The sequence below is a fragment of the Notechis scutatus genome, chromosome 3 (genome assembly GCF_049901735.1).
Source record: "Notechis scutatus isolate UNSWTSFEM ecotype Mainland chromosome 3, rNotScu1.2, whole genome shotgun sequence".
In the NCBI taxonomy this organism is placed as follows: domain Eukaryota; kingdom Metazoa; phylum Chordata; class Lepidosauria; order Squamata; family Elapidae; genus Notechis; species Notechis scutatus.
This window is the reverse complement of record NC_142011.1, coordinates 37435600-37450564: the sequence shown is the minus strand read 5'-3', so window position 1 is coordinate 37450564 and position 14965 is coordinate 37435600. Positions and strand designations below refer to the sequence as shown.

Here is a 14965-nt window from a genome sequence, read left to right as displayed (position 1 = left end):
CCATATTCTTATGATTTCTTAGGTAGTGGAATGCAATGAAGTGTGCGTTTTGTGATAGTTACATATGAAAGCATAAACGTTGACTGAAGTAATAACATTAGATAAAATTACTTTTTTGATTGAGTATGTGCCATCAAGTCATTTTTCTTAGTGACCACAGAGATAGATATTTTCCAATGCAATCTGTCCCTAACCTTCAGATCTTCCACTTATCACCACTGTAACTAAGTCCATCCACTTTGCTGCTAGTCATCCTCTTTTCATTCCTTCCACCTTTCCTAGCATTAGAGTCTTTTGTGGGGAAGTAGCTTGCCACATGATATGTTACAAGTTAGGATAATCTGAGCCTGATCGTACTCAAGTGATAATTCTGACTTGATTTGTTCAGTGTTTCATATGTTTGTTTTCTTGGCTGTCCACAGTATTCTCCGGAGTCTTCTCTGACACCAAACTTAAAAGCCTCAGTACGTTTCATATTCCGCCTCTTTGAAGTTCACTTTTCATTTCCATAAAGAGTCATAGGGAGTAGACCCATCACAATGTTCAACTATCTTTTCATGGCTGCTATAAAAGAAGATGAATGTGAATTTAAAATGGCCTGCCTCCCGAGGAAGTGTGTGTGTGTGTGTGTGTGTGTGTGTGTGAGAGAGAGAGAGAGAGAGAGAGAGAGAGAAGGAGAAATACAGATATGCACTGCTCATTTTCCCTATATTGCAATTATCATGGATCACCAATCCAAACTTCATGATCTGAGAGCCTGACATTAATGGGGGTGGGGTGGGGTGAGGGAGATAGGAATGTAAGGAAGGAGAGGGGGTGAATCCTACTCAGGCAGGAAACCCTATACCATGTCATAAAATGGTTGTCCAATCTCTTTAAAACCTCCAGCGTTGCAGCATTCACAACTTCTGGAGGCACATTGTTCCACTGATTATTTGTTCTAACTGTCAGGAAATTTTCCTTAGTTCTAAGTTGGTTCTCTTCTTTATTACACCATTGCTTCTTTTTCCTACCTTGATGCTTTGAAGAATATTCTACCTTCAGATGCTTTGGAAAATATTGGTTCTTTGGTTTCATATTTCAAAAGCAGATTATTATGAGGTACTGGGGTTGGACTGCCTTGATGTTTTTGTTGTGAAAAACTTAGTGAGGGACTCAGTATGGTTGTTTCATATGTATCTCAGTTTTATATATTTATCATAATAAATTCTCACTACTTTAAACAAAAAGGACTTAAGTGCTTAAAAGAGTTGCAATTCTGCCATTTGCCTATACTGACATGCTGGACAATAAGAACAGCAACAGCTTATTAATATATTTTTCTAATTACCTTTTTGACAGCTGCGTAGTGAAGAATCAAACAAATTAATTGAAGCTGATATGAATGGTAAAGTTCAAAGTGGACTTTTCAAAAAGTAAGATTCTCTGTCCAAAATGGTTTTGTGTTTATTGTGAAATTTGATGTTAAATTAATGGGGTGGAAGAAGCAAGCACTAGAGGTTGAAGCATAAGACTAGAATCCAAGAAACTTGATTCAGTTCCCCATCCAGGTGTGGATCTCACTAAGCGGGTTTGGGTCAGTCATTATTTCTTAGCTCAGCCTACTACAGCAAATAGTTCTTAAGAGGAATAAAGTAAGAGGGAATTCCCATATATGATGCCTTGACTTCCTTGAAAAATAGTAGAATATAAATGAAGTAAATTAGTATAATTTAATTTGAGCTTCTAAAGTTCAAGTGCTTAAACAGGTTTTTTTTTTTTGTTTGAAGTTATGCTTAGTTTTTAATGCTGTTTTATCAAAACTATTCTGTCTCCAGGCCTAGAACTATTCATAATCTGTGGTATTGAATTTCAGTACTCTGTTGATGTGATTCTGAAGAAACTGGCCAACTTCTTTTTAAAAACCAATTTTCCCTTCAAGTAGCTTTCTCTTCCTGTCCCATTGTATTCAAAAAAGCTATAAACTTGTGATACTGAAACGAGGGCCATAATTTTAATAAGTGGAATTAGTCAATCACTCTACTTTTTTGCAGAAATTATTTTATTTGTGGCAATCTTACATTTTCAATTTCTTAACCCATTTAGTTACTTTGATTTTTTGTTGTTCCAAATACTTTTCTTGGTTTTTACCTTAGCAAAGAGAAGATTATTTATGAAGCAGATACTTTGAAATCATTAGAGACCGAAGAAGAGAGCAAGGAATCTAGTAGTTCCAGCTCTGAGGAAGAAGAAGAAGCTGAAGAAGAGGAAGTTTCAGAGTCAGATGCTGAAAAGGAGGCAGGTAATATATTTATTTATTTAAATAAAAAGTAATATATTTAAAACAGATATTCTTTTCCTTTTTTTGAGCAATTTCCAATTCTATGAAGCTGCACTGTTGAAGTTATTTTCAAAACTTTTATGTAACCCTACAGCTTTAGATAGTCAGTTCAAATACAGAGTGTTGTTAGTTAAGATTGGTAACAATAACTTGCAATGTGAAATCCCTATTTTTAAAACTCCAGACAGTTATCCATCCCATTTCCCAGGTTTCTATCCCTATTTTTCTGTACCCACCAATGGCGTTCCATTGCCATTAAGTAAATTTAAACCTGTTTGCTCCCCTTTGAGAGTTTTTTCTTATGACAGTAACCTAGTTACACTTAGTCCACTTAGTTAGTAATCTAGTCTATTCTGTTTACTAGCAATTCTGCCTCAGTACAATCACATTAACAGGTCCTGGTGATGGTTTCTTTTCCGAGCTTACTATTGAGCTTCTGAAAGTTTTGTCACCAGGCTAGATGATCTCCTCAGCAGGGCTTTGGTTGAAGCATCTTGTTTCAGTTCTTCTCTGCTTTTATTGATCTCATGTGGTCATGTGGTTGGTGAGTTATGTGACCAGCTAGTTGCTTGCTTGATATAGCTCCTTATGGGTGCATAGTCGACATGTTTGTTGATAGATCCATTGGTTGAATACCAGGGTTTGATAAATTTGTGTGCATGGCATGTGGTGGCATGGCCCATGAGTTTTGTTCTGTCCACCACATGCCATGAATGCAGATTCATTGAAGCCTGGTATTCAGCTAACAAATATATCAACAAACATATTAGGAGCCTCAGTGGCGCAGTGGTTAGAGTGCAGTACTGCAAGCTACTCCTACTGCAATTTGGCAGATCGAATCCCACCAGGCTCAAGGTTGATTCAGCCTTCCATCCTTCCGAGGTGGGTAAAATGAGGACCCAGATTGTTGGGGGCAATATGCTGACCCTGTAAACTGCTTTGAGAGGACTGTAAAGCACTATAAAGCGGTATATAAGTCTAAGTGCTATTGCTATTGCTATATCAATTTGGAGCCAGCTTACAAACCCATAAGGAGCAGTATCAATTGAGCAACTAACCAACGACGGCACTGACTACCTCTTTACCTGGTGACCTTCACACATAATGACCAACCAGTCACATGGTATGACCAGCCAGACACACGATCCGCTAACCGCATGACCACATGGATCAATAAAATCAGAGAAGAACTGAAATAAGAGGCTTCAACCAAAGCCCCGCTGAGTGTATCACCTAGCCTGGTGATGAAACATTTGGAAGCTAAACATCAAGCATGGAGAACAAACCACCAGCATCTATCATCCAAGATACAAATATTTTCAATCACTTTGCATTAACAGAGTCAAGAATCAGCATCTATGGAATACAAAGGATTGTGAAACTTCACAAGAGTTTGTAGTTTGAATGCAGGAAAAGCTGTTCCAAGTTTGAAAGAGGCTGCTTTCTGCTTTGGAAGTGGTCTAGGTTTTTTAAAATGTAAATGCCGGAAACAGCAATTTCATGGAGGTTCATATTTGGAATGATTTTATACTTACCTTCAAAGTCCCCACCCACTTTCTTTAGAAAGATCTTGGCGTTTCATAATTCATTAATCAGGAGAGCATTGGTGACATTGATTCATTGCATCCCTAGCCCCTTCTTCTTTGGTAGGCAGATAGCAAGTAATGCTCCAATGTATTGAGCAGTCACAAATAAACATACTTCTTCACATAGTAAGTGACTGCTTATAGTAGTGGGTGTGTGTGTGTATTTTCCTGAAAAATTACTCAGCTTCCTTCGCTTTTCTTTGATACATTAGCAGCTTTTGAATGCTAATGGTGCTGCTGCATAAATTTAGGAGACTTCTATCTACATATTTTTCTAGATTATAAATTGGAAGACTGCACAAGATATATTGCTGCAGTGCAGCATTATATTAGGATTTTGTTCTACTAATTGTAGCATCAAAACAAGTAATTCCTCAGTATACAGAATTAATGGCAAAAACCTATGGTTTGGATATACATAATTTATCAGTCCCATCTCTGAACTCCTAATTTGCGCCTGCCTAAGCAGGGAAATGTTGGTGCTATTTGTCACCTTCAAAAATTATTTTACAGAAGTAGATAAAATGGTCAAGAAGTTATTATTTTAATAAAATAAATATAAGTTTCATTTAATTATTGTGATCCCTTTTTAACCTTGTTTCAACTAGTATCTGGCTGGCCAATATTCATTGTTGATATCAACTTTCAGATATACAGCATTAAATGCATGCATGCCAGAATTTCCTGCAGTTTCATACTGGGCATTCACATTTCATGTGCATCTTCTGAAACAGTACTTTTAATATGAAGGCCTTAATATATTTTGTGTGGTGTGCTCTTTGCTGGGGTTTTTTGGGGGGTAGGTAGGCAGGAGGATGCATGTATACCTGACTCTGGTATTTAGATTTGGGCAGTTTTGCCTTCACCTCTTAGCCCAGGATGATTGGAAGCTTTCTGCATTCCCAGAAGTTTGTACCTGACAAATTGTGCTCTTTCTAAAGGCCTGATGAAGATCTCTTTTAAAGGTATAAAGTTCCATCTAAAATAGACAAAGTACATGACCCACAAAAATTCCCTTTTCATTCATGTACAAATCTCTAAACCAGTTTCAAATGATTTTTTTTATCTTAAATTCAAGCACAGCAATTCTTTAATGATTCAGTCATGACCTAGATTAAAATAGTTTCACATTTATTTAAATTTGGGGTCACAGTCTTCAGACTGAATGAATGAAGTTATTAATTCCTCCACTTTTGTAGCCCTTTCTAAAATAATGTGTGGAAAATCAGTAAGTACTGTATTTTAGAAAACTACTGGTCCACAGTGGCAACATTTCGTTCAGACTATAGGAAAATGGCTTTTTAAATACATACTGATTAACATACAGTAACTCAAATGGGCATATATGTTTAACTGCAGCATCGCTCAGTTAAATCTAGAATTATTGTAGAATGTCTGCAAATCTTTCACTCTCTGCCTCCCATCTTCTTAGAGAGCAAAGAAGAGTCTGTTGCAAACCATTCCAATCATGAATCCAGAATTCTCATCACAGAACAAACACCACCCCCAGAACATAACACTTTTACGATGGCTCCTGCTAGAAAAGTAAGTAGACAGTGACTTAAAGTAAGGGGTTAGAGGTTAAATTTAAAGTTTTATCCTATGAAGAATGACTTCTTAAATTCTATTAAATGAAACTTACTTTGTGTAAACATTGAAAGAATGAATCTATGTTCTATTTTGATAAAGCATAGTTAAAACCTGTTGCAGTACTGTGGTAGATAATCATCAAGAACTGACTTTGAGTTGATCAACATATTTGATGCTATTTGTTTTGAATCAAAGCAGTTATTTCCTATTCTTCTACAGTTTAATCAGCAACATAATTACCAGAAAAAATATAGTAAATATTATGCTTATTTTGTATACACTTAATTTTATACAGAAATATCAGACTGCAGGGGGTTTCTTTTGCAAAAAAAAAAAACCCTGGTCTTAAATGGGTTCATGTCCTCAATGGTGTTAAATTCATTATTTGTTAATGTGTTGACTTTGAAAAAATCAAACTCCGTAGATCAAAAACATGTTTTTTTTCTTAATATAAATGCAGCTGTCTTCATCATTACACTGAGCCTTGGTGGCGCAGTGGTTAGAGTGCAGTACTGCTGGCTACTTCTGCTGACTGCCGGCTGACTGCAATTTGGCAGTCCAAATCCCACCTAGCTCAAGATTGACTGAGCTTTTCATCCTTCCAAGGTGGATAAAATGAGGACCCAAATTGTTAGGGCAATATGCTGACTCTAAACCACTTAGAGGGCTATAAAGCACTGTCAATTAGTATATGTCTAAATGCTATTGCTTTTGCTATTCCTATTGAAGAATACAGATTTAAGAAAAAGAGAAAAGGGTAAACAAAAATGATAAATAATGAAAAGGAAAAAAAAGAAAAATATAAAGAAGCTCCTAATCTCCTTTTACAATAGTTATAAATACATTTATCATCTATTCTACCACTTTAAAGTTACATTATGATTCCCTTTTTTCCACCTATCACCTTTTGTAATCATGAGATCATAAATCACCAATTCATTTTTTCCATTTCAGCAAAAAGTCCATAAAGAATTCCTAGTCAGTAATAAATGTACCTGTTATCTAAGGTATTTTCATCACAGTTGAATTCCTATTGAGTGTAGTACGTGCCCAGTCAGATTGGAAGAATTGACCTCCCCGACATTAATTTAAACCATTAGTGAAATGTTTCTAATATTTATATTTTCATTATGATGTTGTTTTTGTTATCAGGAGCTTTGATGGTCAGTGATATAAGAAGTAATATATGTGTAATATGTACGAATGCATGAAAAATTTGCTGCTTGTTCTGCATGCTGAGTTCTAAGAGAGATTATTAGACAGCTGTTACATTGTTTGAAGTTGTTTTTATATTATGTCCAACTGAAAGCACTGTAATCAAGACATAGTTTCTGCAAATGTTCATATAGGACAACATTGATAATCCTTTGAATTGTAACTATCTTACAGTTGGCACTACATTATATGTTGCAAAAGTCATTCTGAGGGAGCTACTGTGTTAGAATAGCTCAGGCATAGAATTGAACATATTAATATTTATTTTTCAGTAAACCAGAACAAATAGATTGGAAGAAATTAGTGTTAATTTCCTGGGGATAAAAGTGAGCTGTGTGGTGCTATATAAGTACATTTCATTAAATAGGATAAATTAGTTTGAATGTAAGGTATTGAAACATTTGTTTGAATGTAAGGTTTTAGTTAAAAATTAAAAATGTTCCTCCATCTTGGGAAATTATTAACTATTGGATGAAGAAAAAGGGGCTGTGTTTAATGTTATTGCTCTTTGGAATCTATGCAGAGATATTTCATTGGAATACAGTGAAAAATTTGCATGACTTTGCAGTGGATTTTCTTAAAACATATAGGAGCAACTATCACTTGCTCTTTTGATATTTCCAAAACATTCAACTGCCATAAAGCAGAAGATGACACCTCTGTGAGTCAAACATACAGAAGCTTGGGGAGCTACAAATGAGTAGGGATCCATCTGAAAAATGAAAAGGTTGAGTGCTATGAAAAACCAAGTTATTAAAACATCTCACTCCTCTATATTAATTAGTAATTAATAAATAGCCAATTGCAGCTAAACAAGGATATAATTTTGGTTAGACTGCAATATGGGCTATAGGGTTGATTGGCTATAGGGATGATAGGCTATAGGAATCATTTTCAAAACATCCTATGACTGTATATTCTCTGCAGTTGCTGAGAATTTTGCATCAGCTAGCCAATGCTCTCTCCATCTGATGAATAGGAGAATGGAAAAATCAACATCCCGCCAGTCCCCTGCCTTCAGGTTTTGTCTTTTATGTTATGCTTCATTTGTGAAACAGGGATTAGGGTTTTTTCCCTTTCTGTTTAACAAGCTGCTCAATGTAGTGGAAGCTGCAAAGCTGCTGCTCCGTGAATTTAGGATGCTGAATGGAACAAAATCAGAATTTATTTATATAGAGGTGGCATGATTTGTTCCAAGTATATTCCAAGTTAGATAAGCATTCTTTAAAATATTATTGATAATCAAAAGACAAACATTCTGAGATTGAAGTTTGATTTTATATTTATATTGCCATCTCTTATTCTTTATGTGGTAGCAGAATGTGTTAGACATTTGACAGCAGGTATTACACTTAACCTTGTATTTACCCAGTGATCACGAACACTGATCATGAACGAATAACATTCCATGAGCATAGAAAATGTTCCATTATTACAGAATGCATGTATAGCTTATCTTGGAGTCTTAGCAGACTTTTTCCTCCCATTTTGTTTAAGATACACTAGTTACTTTATTGTCCTTTCTCTCTGTCCAATTGTCAACTATATATTTTTCTTTTTTCCTCTTTTAAAGTTCTTTTAGTTCCTGCCTTCTGTTTAAGGAATTGGCCAGTTAACTATTTACTCACATTCTAACAAAACAATTTCAGACACTTTCAAGATGCTACATTGGTTTAGCCAGTGGCTTATAATTTTAGGCATAAGCCCTGAGTTATCAATTACAATAAGAGGGGAGAGTCAAGGACTAATAGGCAGACTGACCGACATGGAGATACGTGCTAATGGAAATGGCCTACTACAAAGCAACAATGCTGATAGGGTTGTATATACTGTATATATTTTGCAGTAGTTTCCTTGGCACTGCAACAGAGCTGCAGTTAATCACTTCTGCTGGCCAATATTAATAACAGCACGTAGCCTTGCAAGCATATTATGGGATGGTTTAAATGCTGCATGTGGAGTTGCCGCTTAGAAACAGAAGAGCAAAAATGAAAGTTGAGCATTCACTTCAAAAGCATTTTACTATTCTTTAGTATGTCAGAATTAAGATACAGGTAGTCCTCAACTTATGACCACAATTGAGCCCAAAATTTCTGTTGTTAAGTCAGACATTTGTTAAGTTAGTTTTGTCCCATTTTATGACCTTTCTTGCCACAGTTGTGAAGTGAATCACAGTAGTTGATCAATTAGTAATCCAGTTGTTAAGTGACTCTGGCTTCCCTATTGACTTTGCTGGTCAGAAGGTTGTAAAAAGGGATCACCTGACCTTTGGATACAGCTATGGTCATGAATATGAATCAGTTGCCAATCATCCGAATTTTGATCACATGATCGTGGTGATGCTGCAAAGGTCGTTACTGAAAAACATTCATAAGTCACATATTTCAGTGCTGTTGTAACTTTGAATGGTCACTAAACGAACTGTTGTATGTCGAGGACTACCTGTATTTCCTGATGTCCTTCATCTGCCTCCAGTGTCTACTATACACTAATCGTTTTATTTTAACTTTGAATGATATTTCTTTCCAAATATTGTAATTCACTTTCTTACCGATCATGGTCGGAGTCTACATCTTTTTGCGATTTGTACTCCAGATTCTAGTCTTATAGAAATCAGGAATATTCTGTTTCTTTTTCACATGCAGAATTCTATTTAGAGATTGACTTAGGCATGCAAATTCAGCAATCTACTCGTATCGATTGGAGTTGAACAGTCAATACATTTAAAATAGTCACAATAGTAATACTAATACTAATAATATATCACATGGGATTTGGGATCAGCTCAGATTTAAAACATGGCTTACCATGTGACATCTAAAAACTATTAAACAAATTAATTTAAGCACTCCAATTGGAATGTGGCTATTTAGACACTAATTGGATTACAGTATAAATTAATTTAGTGCCTCTGATTTATTTAGGTGATGTTGAAATGCTTGGTAGGGGTTGAACTTTTAGCTTAGATTAAACTGTCTATTGGAACCTAACTATTGTTTATAGTGCCTCTGCTATGTATATTACAACTTGTTTTGTGCATGAGTCAGTCTCTCACTTCTAAAACAAACAAAAAATCACAGTAATATGTTTAAACACGATTGATTAAAAAGCACTAACATGGACAAATTAACATTTTGGAGTTGGTGTGGGTATACGTGTGGGTGGGGAACACACACACACATTTACAAATGTAGGTATGATATTTTCTATAAATTTAATCAGAAAATATATTTTGATACCATTGTTTTGGCATTTAAGATGCAATTGTTTTGGCATTCAGTAGAATGGCTTATCCTAGAGAACATATATGTCTTTCTCAAGCCAACATGCACTCTGGAGCTCCCCTTTGCAGTAAATTTAAAGCATCTGTGAGGTAGAAAGGGATCGTTTTAGTTGCACAAGAGAAGACAAACTCTTAGAACTGAAAAGGGCCATTCCAGCCATTGAATCTAAGCTGCTGTTTAGTACAGGAATTCAAGTGAAACATGGCTGGCTAAAGTCTGCTTAAAGACATACAGGAAAGGAACTGCTACCTCTCTGAGTCATTGTTCTCTTGTTGACACTGTCATAGTATTGGAATAAGGTAATTGAGGGTTTTCCTAATTATGCCCTCAAGCCACTCTTTCTACCATCTTTTACAGTGTAGTTCGTTGCTCAACAAGCCTGAGGAACAAAAAGATGAATCACCATCATCATGGAGGCTAAGCTTGCGGAAAACTAGCAGCCAAAATGCACTTAGTGGGGACAGCGCGCCCTGTGACACTCTCAAAGAGAAAGGCAGCTCCATCTATTACTCTTCTTCAACCCCTCGGATATCTGCACTATTAGATAACCAAGAGAAGGTACACAATAATTTGGCTTCCCTGACTTTGAAATCCATGTTTTGTAAACTAAAATATTGCTGAATAATCTAATTGCTGTTTTGTTTTGTTTTTGGTATAGTGTCATACTTGTTAACTAGAATTAGGATTTGCTTTTTCTGTCATACAAAGAGTGACTTAAAATCCATTTGAGGAATGAAACCTATGATAGATTGTTATCCTTCAACTACTAACACTTTTTCTTCACTTTAAATTATGAACACAGATTATATTGATGCTGACCTTGACCATGGTCAGTGCTATGCAGCATTTACTTCTAATTGTAGTTCCTCTGTAGATTGATTCAGTTCTAATGCCATTGGTCTTGGAAAAGGCAGTGATGTGCTGTGTTTGAAAAAGCCATTCCTGGATCCAAATGTCTTAGATAATTTCTGTAGTTGGTACTTGGTCTCCAAGTAAATGGTTTCTGGATGAGTTATACCATCTATTAAGTAAGGTCTGGCTATTGATCACTTTTGTGAATGTCCTTTGGTAGAACTTGGGGAAGAAGGGGTTGAGCCCTTAGACATTCCAGTGTTGGGTGGTCCAGGGTACTGGTCTCTCCCCATCTTACTTAATGTCTTCATGAAACTGCTGGTTTCATCAACATATAAAATGTAAATTATGGGTTTGAAACTAGCTTCATATCCTGAAATGTATGAGATAGAAAAATGATACATTTTTTTTGTACAATTATACAAAAGTGCACAATTCCAAAATACTTTGGGGGAGTAAGAATTGAGACAATACTGTAATGGTTTTATACACAATTACCAGTTCAAATTTGGTAAGCAGTTAATTTCAAACAGTGTATTTCATAATTGTACATCATTTTTCAGCCGCTGTTTGAGATAATTATTTTTTATCCAAAAATTTGCTCTAATTTAGGAATTTGTTCTTATTTTGGCAGGACAAGGATAATAAAATCTATTTTGCTTCAATATCCCCTCGAAGATTAAATAATACAGGTGACATTGAAGAAAAGGAAAACCGGTAAGAGCCTTTCAATAATGGCCCTAGATTTATAGGAGTAAAATGTTCACAGTATGAACTGAATCTGTGGGACAGTTTTAGATCAGAATGCGATTATAGTTGAAATACTGCTCTTATAGACTGCCTGCATATTTTTCAATGTAGTAGGTGACATACTCAGTCCCAGCAAATTCTGCTTGTTAACAGGTTGTTGCTGTCCCTTCTTTGTTTTTAATTTATTATGCCAACTGAATTATGCAGCTTAGCAGAGCTGCTGAACAGAACAATTCAGCACACCACTCAGTTGATTTAGCAGATTAAAAATGAACCACAGGATATTTTTGGCTTGTATAGGTGAAGGGAGGAAGATTTTGATTGTGTTTGTGGCTAAACCACGCAAAACAGAATTTCATCATAACAATCTTTGTGTCTTATCATAGATTGTCAGAATTGAAGAATATGAAACACAAAATTGTAATTACCCCCCTCTCTGTTCCCACTTTGCCATTTTAGAGAATCTGCTGTTAACTTGGTACGGAGTGGTCCTTACTCTCGCCAACAATGGAGGGACGAACCAAAGGGGAATGAAGCCCCTACAACTGCTGCACCTTCCACCTACATATCTACCTATATGAAAAGGTAAGGTGTATTTAAAACTTTTGGTGGAAAAGCATTCAAGGTTGCATTAATTTTAAACAGTTGAGCAAAAATTCTGACTGCCATAAAACTAGAAAAGAAGAAAACCAAGATAAATGATGTTTTAATTTTTTTCTACATGAAAAACTTTTATCCATATAAAAATGTATCTTGTGAAATATAAGAAATAGAAGAAAGTATTATTTTAATCTAAAACTGTAGTGGAGGTTGAATATCATTGTGGAAATACTGAACATTTTGTTTGTTGTGTGCTATGCAAATTAGCATGATACACTTTTGTCATTTACTTTGAAATAATTAAAACCTGGAAAGCAAATATGCAGACATTATTACAAATAGAAAAGGGGTTATTTGAAAGAAATTGCTGATCAATAAAAGCAGTAAGATCATATTAATCTTACAAGCAAGCAATTGAATACATATATACTGCTGTAGCTATAATTCAAATCATCAATAGAAATTTTATGTATGTTATGATATTATCTCAACATTATTGCAGTCTGGGGACAAGCAATATATGAGAGGTCAGGACCTGCAGTTCAAACATCTGGATAATTGTAGGAGTTATCCAGGATCTTTTGGATAAACCTGGAAAAGGCTTGGCCATTTTTTTTAGCCTAGGTGATTTTAAAAGTAGGGTTGAAAACCATAACGTTTTGGCAGCAGTATGAGAATGAGCTGAAAATGTGGCATAGATATGAGGAATAGTTACGTTAGATAATGTAACTAAAAGCTGTATTAATCCCAGGTTATATTCTGAAAAGGAAACTATATTTCTTTTTGAATCATCTCCATGTAAATTATCCTTACAATGAATTGTATTCAAGTAATGTCAGTCCAGCAGCCCAATGACAGAAGGGATTATTCCTTTCCTTCACAAGCTGTCTTTAAAGAGACAGTGAGTGCTCAAGTAAGCTTTGGGATAGTTCAGGTGATAAAGGCCTGAGGAGAACATAGAAGATAGACCCACTGCTCAATTAGAAATAAATTCCCATGATAATAGGTATAGTTTCCTACCTGCAATACAAATTGTTTTCATTTTAAAACATTTCAGTATTGTAAGCATAACTTTAAATATTTTAATAACCTGTTTGTTTTTGCCGTTATTAGTTAGGCCTATTACAGACACACTTGTGAAAATATATATATATATTTATTAAATATACATATTTATTAATTAATTACATTTATATGCCACTCATCTTGTTATCCAAGGTGACTGCATTTCCTTTAATTTGATTCCAGGATTTGTTGGAGCATTTGTGTCCTTGGATTTTATAATCCTTAGAATCCTTGCCCAAATTATTGCCCAAATTATTAGGTATAGGATAAATCATGTTGTTAATTCTTGAATATCCTAAGGAAACAACATAGTAGGAATCCAAAGAAATGTAGAGCTGGATTGTAATCAAATTTAGCAGAGCCTTCAGGTTTTTTTTTTTTTTTTTTCATAATGGCATTTTATTTTGCTACAGCCAGCTTTCTAGTTTAAGTAGAATATCGAGTTTAAAGTATTTGATATTTATTTATTCATTGTTGCCTTAAATTAGGTCAACAAAAAGTAGCAATCTTAATTTTTAATTAACCTGCTTACAATCACAGCATTTTTGATAATACAAAATTTACCTGATCACAGGTAGCTTGCTAGTTGTAATCCAAACTCTTGCATTATTGACTGTCTGCTTCATATTGTTTCTGGTACATATAGTCTGTTTATTTAGGAAATGGACTAAATTTGATTTATTCTACTGTATGCTTCAGTCTGCATACAATACTGTCAGATCTATTGCTCATGTTGGCATGTATCTTTCAACCTTATCTTTCCCCCCCCCCCCCAATCCTGATCCTATGAGTAATCTGTAAGAAATTTCTTATTGTTGTGATTCATGTCCTAATTTAATTGAATATGTTGATCATTAGGCATGTTCTGTTTCTATTCTTCACACCCAATATGTATTTAGTAATTAACAAAACAATTCACCCACATCTTTCCTTTGGAATAAATCCACAAAAACATAATACAAGAAAAACACTCAATAATAAATTTGAGAATTAGTTTATTTAGTCACAATTGTTTTGTGCATATCTTTTTTTCAGATTCGTTTTTTTGAAAGTAGCAACATAAGCAATTTTCATGTGCTGAATGAACTTGTTGCATCTTAGTGATCTTTGTGAAAATATTTTATGCTTTTTTTAAAAAAAAATATCTTGCATTGGCATCAACCTGAATTATGATTTCTTTGATCATTATAATATGGAATAGATTCATCTATAAGGATTCATTCCTATTATGGAAATGTAGTCATTCTTTCGAGCAGAATCATAGCAGCATTAAGATGTAAATGTTATATCAAGTTTATTAAATATTGTATGTAGCATTTTAAACATTTTAGACATGATTATACTATTTGCCAAATACAATATTAAATAGTTTTAACTGTTAGTCTGGCCTCCCTGAATGTAGTAAAGTGGAGATTTGTATTAATTATCTTTGATAGGTTCAGTAACCTGTATTAACCTGTATTCAGTAACCTGTATTTCTTTGATCATTATAATATGGAATAGATTCATCTATAATGTAGGATTGTGAGGTTTTGGAATAAGAATTTGAATGCATATTGGTATGCATATTTATATGCATGCTAAATTGAAGCTAGTAATTATTTTGTTCCCTTTGTCTTTGCATTTTCATATACGCTTTATCATTCATTCTTAATCCTACTTTAGCTAACTTAAAAAAACTTGATATTTTTGACCTTTTCATC

At 34.7% G+C, this 14965-nt stretch overlaps 1 protein-coding gene across 6 annotated transcripts in view; it reads left to right on the top strand.

Moving 5' to 3' along the window:
• Positions 1-14965, top strand: part of PPP1R12B (protein phosphatase 1 regulatory subunit 12B) — a 109829-nt gene that overhangs the window by 23979 nt on the left and 70885 nt on the right. For all 6 annotated transcript variants that reach the window (XM_087962440.1, XM_087962439.1, XM_087962438.1 and 3 more), the window contains exons 7-12: positions 1342-1415; positions 2136-2281; positions 5339-5451; positions 10353-10553; positions 11482-11564; positions 12057-12182. In XM_087962440.1, coding sequence (XP_087818566.1) covers positions 1342-1415; positions 2136-2281; positions 5339-5451; positions 10353-10553; positions 11482-11564; positions 12057-12182 — 743 coding nt within the window. The remainder of the gene's footprint in view (positions 1-1341; positions 1416-2135; positions 2282-5338; positions 5452-10352; positions 10554-11481; positions 11565-12056; positions 12183-14965) is intronic.